Source organism: Simochromis diagramma, unplaced genomic scaffold (assembly GCF_900408965.1).
Source record: "Simochromis diagramma unplaced genomic scaffold, fSimDia1.1 OVJJ01000514.1, whole genome shotgun sequence".
In the NCBI taxonomy this organism is placed as follows: domain Eukaryota; kingdom Metazoa; phylum Chordata; class Actinopteri; order Cichliformes; family Cichlidae; genus Simochromis; species Simochromis diagramma.
The window spans coordinates 2,727,855-2,743,653 of record NW_024387346.1 but is presented as its reverse complement, the minus strand read 5'-3'; the positions used below and the strand labels follow the sequence as shown (position 1 = coordinate 2,743,653).

General features: G+C 39.5%; 1 protein-coding gene across 5 annotated transcripts in view; it reads right to left on the bottom strand.

The window, feature by feature from the left end:
- Positions 1–624: 624 nt before the first annotated feature.
- Positions 625–15,799, bottom strand: part of itgb2 (integrin, beta 2) — a 30,047-nt gene continuing 14,872 nt past the window's right edge. For all 5 annotated transcript variants that reach the window (XM_040006779.1, XM_040006775.1, XM_040006776.1 and 2 more), the window contains exons 4-16: positions 14,529–14,727; positions 14,086–14,256; positions 13,389–13,630; positions 12,678–12,836; positions 12,339–12,434; positions 12,159–12,248; positions 11,908–12,042; positions 9,670–9,866; positions 4,867–5,099; positions 3,739–3,958; positions 3,396–3,607; positions 2,358–2,524; positions 625–1,172 (exon numbers count right to left, since the gene is read on the bottom strand). In XM_040006779.1, the coding sequence (XP_039862713.1) occupies positions 1,104–1,172; positions 2,358–2,524; positions 3,396–3,607; positions 3,739–3,958; positions 4,867–5,099; positions 9,670–9,866; positions 11,908–12,042; positions 12,159–12,248; positions 12,339–12,434; positions 12,678–12,836; positions 13,389–13,630; positions 14,086–14,256; positions 14,529–14,727 (2,190 nt within the window). In that variant the 3' untranslated portion in view covers positions 625–1,103. The remainder of the gene's footprint in view (positions 1,173–2,357; positions 2,525–3,395; positions 3,608–3,738; positions 3,959–4,866; positions 5,100–9,669; positions 9,867–11,907; positions 12,043–12,158; positions 12,249–12,338; positions 12,435–12,677; positions 12,837–13,388; positions 13,631–14,085; positions 14,257–14,528; positions 14,728–15,799) is intronic.

Genomic DNA, 15,799 nt, shown 5'->3' with positions numbered 1-15,799 from the left:
GGAGGACGGGGCTATGGCCCCCCACACCCTCTAGCTGATCATTTCATGAAGGAACCTTTTAAATACAAGTGCGTTCATGCTCACAAGTGTACACACGGGTGCTCACACACAAACGACACCCTTTTTGGCTCCTACCTCAAAGCACACTGTGCGCTGTAAATCTTACGTGCTGCATAATAATATTCAATATTTAATATTTACTGTTATATACACATAGAGCATCGCGATGGTGTTGTGTTTATTATATTGCTGTTTTGTTTGCTTGTTTTCTCTTTTTTTTTTTTTGAGGATCGAGAGTTTATTCCAGTGTCCTGTTATATTTTAGATAGCAAGGAGCAGACGGCTGAGTTTATTAAACTCCACCGAGACAATCTGCAAATTTCATTAAAAGTGTAATAAACTATCATCATGTCTTTATTTTTAGTTAGCACATGCCTTAAACACTTCAAGCTGTAAGCTAATGATAGTTATATAAGAGCAGACGCTTGCTGGTGCAATAAGCTGTACGTTTTACGTCCGATGGATGCATGATCTGATTAGTCGACTAATCACAAAAATAATCGGTGACTAGAGTATCAAAATAATCGTTTGTGGCAGCCCTAGTAATTATACACCCACTCACTGTCACAGTATAAAACCAAAAACTTATTTTTTATTACCAATTTTTAACATCAATATTATGTGAAATATCATGGTTTTATTACCAAAACTGCACAAATGTATTGCTTAGATTGCAGCAAAACAGAAACAAGCATCACTACCTTGGATGTTTTATCAGTTTTCTGATAATTCAGTGGAGAAAACTTGTATGTCTATTTACTGATCGATAGATACACATGTAGATACATGGATATATAGTTATACATACAGTATGGAATAAAGTTCAAAAAAATCATTTCTGAAAAAATAAACAAGCAAAAGTGCATAATTGTTGGACTATGATACAATTAACAGCATTCACAAATAAGAAAGAAAAGAAGTCTATATTAATACCAGTAAATGCATCCATTAGCAAATATGTGCATATTCTTAACCTGTGAGCATTAGAAAGCGTCAGACATAACTTGGATAACTGTCTGTTGTGTGTACTGCAACAATAGCCCTCAGTCTCCACCAGTGAATGTAGGATTGGCCACAGTGGTGGTGGCAGTCTGGAACAGTGGATTGTCAGCCTGTAACAGAGAGAGCCGAGTAATGAGAAATCTGTATCTTATTTATCTTTTTTATTCATCATGACTTGAAGTTTCAAAGTAAGTTGAAGTAAGCTTAAATCATTTGACGAAGCAAATTATAATACGATACACAGGCTGATCCCAATATGCTGGACATGTGTTCATCTTCTAATGTCAGTCACTTTTAACTTTAACAGGGTTTGAAAATTTGTAATCTCAAAGAAGTGACTGCTACTGTGGATCAGTGAGTCACAGCTACATTCATTGTACTGCTGCCAGAGCAAGCACAATCCTTTTCAATGTTTAAACTAATAAAGCCTAGAGACTGGTTGGCAACCACTAGAAAAAAACGATGTGGTGGGGTGTGGTCCATGACGCGGCTGTGTGGGAGGTCGGCGCACCTGAGCTTAATCAGCACATCACTCTTCCCCTGCACATAAATGAACTAGGGCCTGTTGGGTTGTTGTTGTTGTGGATGTGTGTGGCTGGTAGCTAGGGAGCTGCAGTCGTGGAAGTGGGTGAGCAACAACCGAAATAAAGGAAAATGTTGCAAAATGTTGAACTGTGGTCGTGCCGTGCCTCCTGCCTGCCACAAACAAGTACTCTGCAAATACTCGTGAATTACTAGCCAAACAGTAATGAAATTGAAAAAGTGCATTGCAACCAGAAAAAAAACAATGTTTGCTTTCAGAGTAAAAGATTTGCCTGACCACTAACCCTCAGAAGGAACAACTTTTATTTTGATGACAAAAATTGTCTGTTTACACTTCGTGTCACACTAAATCAAGTTTCACTACTGCGCTGAGCGTAAATGGCAAGCGTTGTCAGACAGTCTGCTTGTTTCATGCAGACTGTCTGTTTTCCCAGTTGTTTATTTCTTGCTTGAACTTGCAGCGCTTGCTTGCAGTGCTCCCATTACTCACTATGGACAGGAGCTGACGAACTGGAATTTTTAATCCATGTAATAGTGATTCCAACAGGTATTAAATGTTTTTGTAAGGGCAGTTTAGTTTTAGTTGACTGAAATGTTGTATCTGAATTACATGAATCAAGCAAACAAAAATAGTAACTGTAACAAGAAAGTTAGATTAACATGAAACCAACACAGTCATTGTCCAAAGAGACCAATCTGAAACGTGTGACAGCTATTTCTGTTTGCACAAATAACTCAGAATGATGCCTCACCTCTGCCCATTTGGACTTCTTCTTTTCATTCTCAAACTTCCTGAACTCTTTCAGGTCTTTCATGTAGAGGAGTAATTTAATAAGCATCAGCAGCAGAATGCCGATGAGGGCCACAGCTGCGATGGAGCCTCCGATGATAGCTATGACATCAGGCGGTTTTGGACAATCTACAGAGTTACAAATTAGACAAGTTTGAACACTGAGCTGTAAATGAATGAAATGTAGAAAATGGTAACACAGACATTATATGATGAGGATCAGATTTGACTGGTGATTGAGTTTGATGATTCATAAAAATAACTGTTCCAATAAGTGCCTGGAGGGGTTTCAAGATGGCTACTGAGTGGCAAATTGTGTTTCTATCAGGGCTTTGAATCTATGTCTGCTGACTTTTCTTAGCCATGCTAGCATAGGTAGCTCTATGAAGCAGGTTGGGCTCACAGAGTTGATTTAAAAGCTGTTGCTGGATAAACAGACAGTAAATCGGATCTCAGCTGACCCTTCTCACCCTGGACACAGTCTGTTTGACCTGCTCCCCTCAGGCAGGAGGCTCCGGTCCATTCGCACCAGAACCTCTCGCCATAAGAACAGTTTCTTCCCCTCTGCTGTCGGACACATGAACAATAACCATATGACTGTTCCCACCACTAACACATGACCCTACGCTGTGTTCACTGCATCATTCCATGTTTGGCACTGATCACCACCTGCACTCATGTATATATCATGTATATATCTATCCACTTAGCACTTTTAATTCTTATTCTTATTTTTATATTTTTATGACAGCATGTTGCACTGAAGCACCGCAGCAATTTCCTAATGTTGTAAACCTCCTCAACATCTGGCAATAAACCCTTTCTGATTCTGATTCTGAAATTTTCTGGCCTGCAAGGTCCTAATGTCCCCCAGTCAGCACATCCCAGCCCTGTGCGGATCCTCAGTGTGTGCATTGTGATAGCACAGTTATTACTGCAATGAATCAGTGAAACTGTTAATAAATTAAGACTGTTTTTTGTCATTTCATCAACATCCTACCTCTTTTCTTCATAATTTCAGCCTTGTAGTTATCCTCTCCAACCAACTGAACCAGCTTAAATGTCATCCAGCATCCCTCGCTGTCTTTCTGCCTACACTCCTTGGGTGAAAGGGTGAATGCTTCTACTGTTGTAGAAGAAATGGTCTTACAAGCCTCACTACAGTTTTTTTTAAAGGGACCTGATTGAAAGCTGAGGCATTCAATGCAGTTCCTGAAAACATAATTACATGTATTAGTTCAAAATTCAAAGTCAAAGGTTTTGTTTTTTCTTTTGCTTTACTACACAAAACAGTGAACACCACGTTTAGAGGAAAAGCTCAGTGGAATTAAGAAATCACTTACACTTTGGTCTGGCACGGGTCAGTACAGCCAGGACATTCCAGGCAGTGAGGACGCTGATATCCCCCTTTACATTCACACTGATTGCACTTGCAGATCCCTCTGCCATTGCAAACACTATTGTTTACGGTACGGCAGGCCTCGTCAGAGGTCTTGCACTGACAGGCAGAGCCTTCAAAGCCAGAATCACATTCACATTTTCCACACTTGCATTTACCTTTTCCTGCAAATAGTAAGAACAAAATAATTTTTTTGCAGCTGGGAGTCTGTGCCACATGACAACCAAGGACATAAAGAACATCACCAGCAAGAGACAAAACCTCTCCTGATGCCTATGGGTTCACCACATAAAGCACAACCTGACTGGAAACCCACACACACGTTCCACAGCACCGTCTGATTACTTTTGAACCCAAAAACTTTGGGCAAAGTTGTAAACCTATTCAAATTACCACAGAGACACAGCACTTTTAAGATAGCATCTATTATTTTGTTCCAAACCAAACAGGCTAAAAGTAGAATTCAGTTTGTTTGTATGGATTTTAGGAGCATAGTGGAAAAATCACAGTAGAATAATCACAGTGGAATAATTACAGTGGAATAAGAGATGATTGGTAAAGTTAAGATGATGTTCAAATTAAAGACCTGTAATGGAGTGAGTTTGAGCCTGTCCACACATTTAGAAAGGTGTGAGGCCATTGTGAAACACTTTTTCCATCATGGCAGCACGATGGTGCTTGTCCTGAGTTTGATTTCACCACTTGGCCTTTCTCTGTGTCTGTGTGGGTTCTCTCTGGGTACTCCAGCTTCCTCCCACAGTCCAAAGACATGCAGTTAGTGGAGTTAGGTTAATTGTTCATGTTAAATTGCCCTTAGGTGTGAATGTGAGTGTGAATGGTTGTCTGTCTCCATGTGTTAGCCCTGCGACAGACTGGTGACCTGTCCAGGGTGTACCCTGTGATAGGCTCCAGCCCCCCTGTGACCCTAACAGGAATAAGTGGAAGAGGATGGATGGGTGGATGTTTCCATCATAAAAATGTTTGCACAAGAAAACAAAGTAACTTATTTTACTTTTTTATCTTGTTTTGATATAATTAGACCTTCTTTTGAGGAGAATGACTGCAAACCTACCTCCACATTGTTGGTTCTGAAACTTCTCACAGTGGTCATCGTCACATTCACAGTAGGATCCATAGTATTGGCTTCCACTATCTGTGTTGTGGCACTCGCACCGGCCACACACACAGTCTCCTCGACCCTCACACTCAGTGCCATTATCCTTCTGACAGGATGCTCTCAGGGTGTGCTCTTCTTTCTTCCCAATTTTGCAGTTACAGAACTGACCAACGTGACCTTCTTTGCAGCTAAATAAGGAAAAAATTTGAAAAATACATCAAAAAATTTGAACATTAATAAATAACAGAAAATAAAATTTGCCACAATATTTGTTCACTTCCAAAAATTAATACTGAGGAATCTGTTAACTGTCCCATAATCATACACATTATAATCCATAGATAACTCTATTCAACACACCACAGCACACAAACCATTTCTAAAACTACAAACACGTTCACAATTTTACCTTTGATCTTGCCAGTAATGCTTGTGTGTTATTAACACCCTACAATACTCACCAAAAGACTCAAAAACAACACAAACGTCCACAAATCTACTCCAAACTGAACCTGGGAACAATATGCTTATTTGCACACCTCAGTTATATAGGTATTGAATATATCTAAATTATACTATATTTGCACATTTTGTTTATTTGTTGTTTGTTATTAGCCATGAGGGCAGTGAAGACAGGCAGACGATGAAGAGAAGAGAGTTCCTGTGTCTAACACTTCTTATTATTATTTCTGGTCGCACTCTTCTGTGCTGGACCAAATATGGCGGCAGTCCCACAAACAGCCACAAATAGCCAGGTGAGGCTAAGGTCCAGTGTTGCTAAAGGCTGATGGGTGTTTGTGACCAGAGAACAATTTGCGTAAGACAGTTTGGAACAATAAGTCCAAATGGAGTAGAGCTCTGCTGTGTGTCAGCGTGTGACAACTGTAGCAGGAGTAAGAAGCATTAACTTATAACCTTAAACAGCCTGTTGGGGACTGACTCTGTGTCAATGTGTCAAATATTTACTTACTTTTGGTCAACAGAGCTTAACAGCTGTAGTACTCTTATTTAAGTTTTATCATGATAGATAGTGTGTTTACGGATGGCACTATAATTACAGGTAGAGGCTGATAACTGTATCAAGCAATGACATAAACAGGGACAAAGTTTCACTATTTCCACTGGTGATCTGTCACAAATAATTCTCAAAATACTTTGTGAAAAACATAGTTTATTAAACACTTTCTGATGCATGACTGCAAATAAATGCTCACTCCTCCTCCAACAAACCTCTTAGGTGTGAGGGAGTCTGTCCTCTAAATGATGCTGGTGACTTTTTCGTCTTTCACTTGTGCAGATAAAGCTGTGTGGATTGTGACAGATGGATGTGTTGTGTAAACCTAGCAGACTTTTTATCAGAAGTTCATATTTGTGGTTCAAAGAATGGACACAGTTTGACATCATGACAAAAATGAAACTATTAGACAATTTTAGGAAACAAAGTAAAATATGAAAATGTTGATTTTTACATGTACAAATACAATAAGAGTGTTTGATCACACCATCACTAATATCAACTTACAGTAATTATCAAATAATACTAGCCTTTCTCACTCATTCTTTATCCTAATGTGATTGCATCTTTGATGATGAGTCAGGTGAGTCTGCAAACAAATTTATCTGATAATAGTAGTGTTTCAATTTTCATCCGGGTGTAACGGCAGTCTGGCGAGGAAGGAGCAGCTAGCAGGTCCAGCGGGCATGTGGTGTGGAGGTTAGCCGGACAACTTGGAGGCCAGTCAGTTAAATAGACCTTTATTTGTTGTTGGCAACATGAGACCACACAAGCCAGGTCTCCACGGCTCTACTCAGTCCATACATACATGTGTGGGGACAGGTAGGCGTTGGCACCAGACCGTTACGATGGTAAGGTCTCTCTCTAAACAGATTGCTCGGCTGCCACTGCACTCACACACACAGTAGGAGACTCCCACAACTACTACAGTAGTAGGGCAACCCCCCCTAGTGGTGCTATAACACAATAAGAGTTGTTACAAGGGTTCTCTTCCTCTAAACCTCAACACCTCAAAAACATGAATGTTTTCATAAGACCTGACTTCCTGTCCCTCACACTGCTAAACATTTACACAGTTAAGCCTAGAACTAAGTCAGAAGTGTTTATCCATGTGCTTGGCAGTGCAAAGCAGCTCATTGTGGATGGTGCAACTTCCAATTAGTTGTATGATTCTTCTTGTGGCTACTGTGAAAGTGTGTTTTACTTTATGTCCATCAACCTGGTCATCTCTCCTAAACAGTCCAGCTTCTTCTTCTTTATAACTCTGTCTGTGCATTTTCTCTTACTTAGAAACATTGCTGTAAAGAATTCTGTTGTAATGGTCACACGCAAACTGACCTTTTCTCTTTTTAACTTAATCTGCCAAGTAAGTTTTTATCCCTCAGCTGTAAAGGCTGATCGGGTATCGCCTTCACCCCAGTGTGGATACCGAAGTTTGTGAATGCAATAACTTGAGAACAAGGCAACAAAGGACTTTCTAGTTGATACTAGAGATGGACTGATCCGATATTACGTATCGGTATCGGTCCAATACTGACCTAAATTACTGGATCGGATATCGGCGAGAAATAAAAAAAGGTAATCCGATCCATTAAATATAAAAAAAAAAAACACCTCACAAAACTTGCGACACGGCGTAACTCGGCTCATAACCGTAGCACGTCGGAGCAGTGTGCTCACGTGATAGAGCGGCTGTGTGTATTTGCAGCCTCGCTACCAAACCAGCATTTCATCTCCGAGAAAGTGATCCCAGAGAGCAGTAAAGCAAGTGTGTAAGTTCATCTCTGAATGTTTGTAAAGCATTCCCACGTTAAGCTTAACAACCGATATATGGAGCGACTGCCTCTCTCTCTCCCTCACCTTCCTGCTGCTACTTCAATCGTGAAACTGCTTAATGATCAGCTGATCGGCTTTTCTATCACGAGTCCGTCTCTCTTCTTTGTTTTTGGCCCACTTTGTACCAGAAAAGGAAACCAGCAGCACGTTTAAGCTTGATAAGCTGTTGTTAGAATTTATTTAATATTACTTTCTACACCAGGATCCTTTTCTAGCTGACGGCTGGTAACTGTGCAGGGGCGGATCTAGCAAAGCTTAGCCAGGGGGGCCGATAGGGCATTAACAGGGAAAAGGGGGCACAAAGACATATTTTTCTTTCTTATTCTCATTTAAAATGTCTAGCTTTTAATAAATAATTATCTGAATCTTACACCAAAAATTTTAATCTGATGTAAAATGTATAGAAGTCCATTACTGTATATAGTAACTGTTAAGTCTAACATACCCTAGTAAGCTATAGTACTTTTTCCTTTGGGAAAGTACCATCTTTGAATTCTGCAATTCTGTTGAAGAAAGATGTTGAATCTATTTAATTATTCTTGAAAAATAATTTATTTCTGTGCATTTTTTTCACACTGCATCAAATTAAATTTGATTACATCGATTAAGCATCATGAGGTGGAGGGTGGGGGGTGGTTCCCTATTTTTTTTTTTTGCTGAGAGTTTGCAACCCTATTAGTTAGGTTGCTTAATATTTCTGCTAAGTACTCTTTAAAATACCAGAATAGGAAGGATGAAGTAGGTTTAAGTTTATTAGATTGATCAGTATTGCTGAACTATGAAATATTTTGGGCGCAGTATATTTTTTACATACAGGTATAACAGAATAGCTTTAGTGTTGTTGTTTATTTAAACTTGAGTATAAACTTATACAAAATGCAGCAAGATATTAAAAAAAACACTATATCGGATTCATATCGGTATCGGCAGATATCCAAATTTATGATATCGGTATCGGACATAAAAAAATGGTATCGTGCCATCTCTAGTTGATACCATAGGTGCATCAACTAAAAATAACTTTGAATCCCACTGACCATGACTTCAAGGTCAGAGGTCAAGTTTTCTAAAAATCTTCTGAATGAGATAGCTTGAGAAAAAAAGCAGTGTAGGATTTTGAAATTAATAACATTGGTGCTTTATCAATAGGAAAGCTACAAAACTTGTGACAATTTAGCTAAAAGTTTCAAATCCATGTACTTCCTCTTTTCCAAAGATGGATCCAGTGGGCCAGATTAGAGTCTTTGCTTATCCAATTCTAGCCTCCGGTCCTTATGTTTGACACCCCTCTTGTAGGCTCTTTCACTTACAATACAAAGTGCCTTGAGGCCACTGTTGTTGGGATTTGGTGCTATATGAATAAAACTCATTTGAATATTGTGAACTGAAAGGGACACTGACCCCTACACCTCTTCTTGGCTATCTTTAGAAAATGTGGCTTGTGATGGGAGAAGGCAGCCAATCACACGTCTTTTCAGACCAGGACAGAGAAGTACAAAGAGCAACAAAGTCAATCTTGTGTGATGACAAAGGACTGCCTTGACCTGTATTTATGATATCTGACATGAGTTGAGACTGATCACAGATGCTGGTGACAGAGAAGAAGCAAAGCTCTAATCCCAGGCTGTGTTTGAATTATCCACTTGAAGGCTGCCAATCTCTACTTCAGACAGATGCAGTGATTTACTGAACTAAAGAAAGGGGCATTACTTACAGTGTAAAGCAGCTCTGGTTGTCGGCATTAACAGAAAAATAAATGTCACCATTCTTACTGTATATGTTTAAACAAATGACTGATGCTGGTACTTTTCTGGCAGACAGAGCAGGCTGCAAACAGCTTTGACGACATTTAAGTGGATTCAATAACATTTTCAGTCGATACCAAAACACTGAGAATCAGAGCTTACCTACAAATACCACAGCTGATGCTCCCACTCATATTGCAGTGTGGATGGGGGTCAATAATGGGTCCAGCAGTGTCACATTGGCACTTACATGTGGTATTTATGGTCACTGTCAGCGTGTCTTTAATGCCCCGTGGACTGATGGTAAAGAACTTGTTCTCCATACACGTGTCTGCGGTCACCGTAATTTCAAAAATAACCTGGAATGGGAATTCAGGTGTTGTGAGTCACAAGTGCATATAGTATAACAATACTCTAAACTGGTCAAAACAAGAGATTCACTTTGTATAACAGTATACAGTGGTCTCTCGCTATAACGTGGTTCACCTTTCGCGGCCTTGCTGTTTCGCAGATTTTTTTGTGTGCAATTTTGCATGCAGTTTTTTTTTTGTTTTAAACAGCGCATTGTGTTCTGCGTCCTGATTGGCTGTAGACTATTGTCAATTGATCTCGTGCCATATCTCCTGTACAGTACAGAATGCGTTCAGCTTGTCAAATTTACATAAATCTTACATCGCTAGCAGTGTGACTCTGAAGTGCTGTACTGTATGTTTGTAAGTTTTCTCCCCAACAAACACAACAAGGTCGACGAAACGTTGTCACCTGCGGGAGCCTTTGGTTTCATTCTATAATACTGGACTTATTTTTCTACAAGGTTTGAACTTTGTGTTTAAACAAGAGAGAAAAGTGTGAAAATGTTCATGCCTGTCTGAGAAAAGTGTATAAAGTGTGTAGTGAGGGGTTTTACAGCCTTAAAACATCTATAATAATTGTAAAAAATAAAACCATGTGCAACCGTGGCAAAAAGTTAGTCTAGAGCCCTGTAATATATCAATGATACCCAAAGAGCTGTGTATACATTTTTAAACATTATTGGCTCTCAGCATTTGGCTGTTCTGCCCACGTGGTCTAAATCTTGCAGGTACATGCACTAATTTGGTTTTCAACTTGATTTAAACTGTCTTGTTAAGAGTCAGCCCATGGTACTCAGTATTAGAATGATACTGGTCTATCTGGACCACTTTAATAAAGAGTGACTACCTAAGTTACTCTCCATGAGTAAGGTTTATCGTGTGGATGGATACCACCTCAGCATAATGGTTTTTATTACACCAGGCAATTGAAATTAATAATTGGGTCTGAATTTAATTGTTTATCAATGATAAATCACAAAAATGACTTTTGTGTACTGACCAAAACAATACTGCACAAAGTGACTGAGACAAAGTTCTTCCACAGCATGGCTGGGTTTGTCCTTAGAGTTTAGGCTGAGGAGTTAGCTTGGTTGGTTTTATTTAAAAAAGCCATTTCGAAGGTCAAGTCAAGTCAAGTGGCTTTATTGTCACTTCAACCATGTGCAGTGGTACAGTACACAGTACTGTACTGTGTGCTTCCAAGACCATGTTGCTATATATGGCAGTCAATCAACAGGATGACATAAAGTGCAAGTGTGCAAAAATTGCAAGAAAAAAAACAACAACAAACCAGTGCAACACCAGACAGAACAGAATGATACTGAACCAACAGTGCAATAGAAAAGTGCAACAATGGCAGTAGGTTGTGCAAAAAGTAAGCATTTTGCAATAAAGGGCATCTGAGAAGGATGTCTTCAGCCCACCTACCATTTAAAGTACTCTCCCAACTAGGTGAAAACTCTGTGGGATCCTGGACTTGGTGAAAAGGTTAAAAATTCCATATCATATTCTTTCAGATCTCCTCAGCAAGGTTGGAGGGTCAAAGTATCATTAATGCTAAAGGAGGCCGAGGAGTAACTAAACATCTGAGACAATGAGCAGGAAAGTGCAGGACGGACAGGTGAAGAGGCCATGCTGCTAGCGAGTCTGCTACGAGCTAAGCTAGCAAAACAGTAAAGACACAGTAAGTGAAAACTTTGGCTATAAATTAGCGAGCGAGTACACAGAGAGTGTGCTTCGGATGAAGCACATTAAGGTTTTATTATGAAATAAAAAGTTATCTAAAAAATTTTAATTAAATTAAATTATTATGCAGATGAGCTACTCAAACACACCACTGTGTGTTGGAATAGGAACAGGAAGTGATACTCTACCGCAGAGAGGGCAGTGTTACCAAGTGACAGCGCCACCCAAAGGATCGAGAATTAAAGATTCTGAGCTACAAAATAGGTGCCACCAAGACTTGGACCACCCATCCAGATCAATCATTCAATGTTCACTGACATGTGGGTGACATGTGACTATGAAAAGTTCAAAGAACACTGACCTCATCTCCCACATGCACTTGGTCACAAACCCCCTCTTTCTCGCTTTTTTCTCCATGGCTGCATATCGGCCTGTAGACGACTCTCACTTTTTCAGGGAGATTGTCATGAGTTATGGTCACTTTAGAGGATAATGCCTGTCATGAATTTGAAAAGATGGTAAATGGTCTGGTAAAGATAATGAGAGAGAGAAAAAAAACCCACCTCCAAATCATTAGAAATATTCCACTCATCACAAAATGTGTCAACTTACATTGTAGGCTCTTTCAATCAACTGAACAACATTCTTGGAATCTGATGACAGAACTCCTACTTCTGATTTTGGAATCATCTTTGAGAGTTCCTTGGAAAGACATGAAATGTAAAATCAGTCAAGAGTCCAACTATTTTTGCCCCACAAGCAGATAGAAAATGAAAGGTACATCTTATTTACCTTGTACACAGACTCAACATTTTGTGTCACTGCAAATATCGTCTGAATCCTGTTTTTTTCCAACTGCATAGCTAGCTGTCCAACAGAGGGGTAGTCCTGGAGATTTTTGGAGAGTGGAGAAGAGATGAAAAAGAAAATAAAGTGATATGTATGTGTGTGTGAGGCGTCAGCGTATATATAAATGCAAGTATGGATTTTATATCATTGTTTTCTGTGCAGTCTGATTTTTTTTGTCCTTATTCAAAACAATTAAAAGAGAGGGGAAAACATTGGATGCTTATAAATCTGATCCATGTTCTTCTTAGAAGCTGAACAAAACTCACATGATTCCATACATACCATCTCAGTGCTCTTGACATAAAGATTGTTTTCCATGTGACACTTTTCATCATTGGGTTCCAGTATACCGGCCAGCTTTCCGTCCCCAGCCATATGGAATCCAGCATCAGTGGTAAGCACAATCAGCCGAGTGCTGTTGCTGTTCCAACCAATTTTGTCCTGAACAACATATCAGGGAGCATTAAGACCCAGTCAAATGCTGTCAAAATCAACTTTGGCTAAAAAAAAAGCTGTATTTACTTTTTTTTACCCTGAGAAAAATACATCTAGATCTAATTTGTCTAAAACATTTAGTTATGAACATAACTGCTGTGTGAGCCATGTTTGGCTGGATGGAACTCCATTGTTTCATCCTGTTTCCCGTCTGTTAGCTTTGACTTTTCAGAACATGTGACAAGTCATAAATGAGTAGAGGCCTACATGTTTGGCTATATGAGCTGTGAGCATTGACTGTGACGAAGTTTAACCACTGCGTGTGTGTATATGTGTTTGTGCGTCTGCTGCACTGTGGTGCTTGTCTCTGTGGTGAGCAGGTTAGACTCAGATCAGTATGTATGACTGACCAAGAAAGCTTGTAATTAACACTTTATTTAAAAGCGACCATCATTTACATTTAGAACAGAGGCCGACCTGTTCAGATGCCACCAGATCAATGATAAGGGATGTGTGATTTAAAGGACGGCACTGTATGGTCTTCAGCAGAGGTCTTACCTCACACACAGCCGCCTGCATCATGGCATCCAGACTCCCCTCTGGAGAGTCCAGATTCCCAGAGATAAACTGCTTTTTCACTTCAGCTTCGAAGTCATTCTTATTTGGTGTCAAACTAAGGACATGTCTGTAGCCAAAGGCAGGCTGACACTGCTGGTCGTTCTCATCACACGGCTTCTGCAGTTTTTCCTTGTTGGTATTCGTGTAAGGAAGGACTGTTTTATCAACAAAGGCACCAAACCCTGGAATTACAGAAATAGTAAGGTTTATAAAACATACTAAAAAGCAACAGTATAGGGCAGAAAAGATAATACATTTTGTGTTAACTCTTTGTTGACAATGGACTTGAAATTAATTTCTGACTTAGTTTCCATTCATACCAAAAGTGACTGGGAGAGCACAAACCTCTGTAGGACAACCTCCTCCCTAATGAATGAACACCACTGTGTCGTTAATTAAAAGCTCTCTGTAGCCATATTTAGCTACTGAAAAGCAGGAGGTACATGTTACATGAATCCAACAGCAGAAGAGCCCTACAGTCCACAGCTGATGCACTAATGCACTATTACAGCAGTTTTAAAGACACTGACTAATTTGGATTTAAATGTTCATTCGTTGCTCTTTGGCTGGAGTTCCTGTCCACAGTTAGTGAAATCTGTGTATACCAAGTTGGGAGATTATGATGTAATGTTTTTACCTATTCTAGCATGGTTTGTGATTTTTCTCAGTGCAGCAAAAAGATCTGTTCCTAGTACTTTGACATTTGCCAGGTCATCCTTCATGGAGTAGGACAGATCCATCAGGTAGTAGAGATCCACTGGATGGCCCTCAGCTGCCTTAAAAGAAACATTGAATGAAACTGGAAGTCCTGCAAACACAGTTAAAAAAAAAGGGAAATGAATAAAGGCAAAACCAAGGCTACTCCCCCCCATACATACAGTAGAATGATATATGAACTGTAAATAGTACATACACAGCATACATAGGCACCAGTAATATATACAGACACATAATTCAGATTGTTGTGATAGAGTGAGTTCATGCAATTTTTATAAGCACTTTCTGCTTGGAATGAATCTGTGAGAAACCAGGCCTGACATTCACTTAATATTGTAGGCAACATTAACCGATTCCACTGACCAGGTCGCAGGTCAAGGTCAATCTTCTGAGGCCTCATTTGGACAACTTGCCCATTTTGAGATGCAGACAGAGGATCATCCTTGGCAATGTTTCGTTTGTTTTTAGGGGAGATGATTTCATTCTCTTTGCAGCCTCTTTTGATCAACTCAGCTCTGGTGTTACAGCGCACTGCATCCTGTTCTCCATCTTTGGTGAAATTCTGCATGAAGGGAAGGAGACAAAAAAGAAAGTTCTTCTTCATAATAAATCTTGATACATATCACTTATCTGTGTCTTGTGCCCAAGTTTAAAAACAATTTTGTCAATAATCCTCAAGTCAAAAGGAAAAACATTTTCCAGCAGTTTACACTCACTATAGTAGTGAGTGTAATGTACAGTATGAGCTCCATCAGGACAATATCACAGTCACATTACAATCACCACTTATTATAAAAGTTATAAAAGCACAAAAGTTTGCCTGATCTGTATTATCACAAAATAACCATTTAATGATAAAAACGCATAAAACTTCATAGTTGACCTCTGAGTTTAGATCCACACAGCTTATAGCATGAAACTGAAAAACCATTGTTAACATTTCTAAGATCTGCACCACTTGTCATATATATTTATCACTGCTTTCAATGGTCTGTATCACAGTGAATCATGGAACTGTTCTCATATCTCCCCTTTCATAAAGCCAGGTCCAGTGTAATATTAGAACTGGACAAAGTCTTGTTATGGGTACAGCCAGTTAGCAAAATGTGGTTTTTGATGCAGCCTTGGTGAAGTACGATAACTGTAAGATTTTTTTTTTTTAATGGGATATGCCATTTTTCCAAAAGTTTTCACGAGGTTTACACTGCTGGGAAGGGTAAGGAAAACCTCTAGAACATGGAAAACCTGGGCGTTATCAGCCATGTGTGTGGGTATGGTGGTTGTGTCTAACAAAGACAACAAAAAGCTAAGTTTGTGTGAGGATCTATCTGATTTGAAAGAGTATGTGCACTGTAAACTGTGCATACCAGCAGAGCAAAAGTGTTGCGTGAACTTGATGCCAACATGGGGTTCTGGTAGATTCCACCATTAAGTACCCAAATTCAATTACACAGTTTACACTGTCTTACTATATCTTTAACTATCATCTTGGATTACCTCAAAACCAGAACTTTTCAAGCACATGAAGCCTGAAGAGGGGCTGGAAAACTGTGGTATGTTACATTGCTGATCTGCTGATGTAACGGCAGGACCAGGAAGAGCATGACACTGGACTTAAAATTAGTGGAATTAGT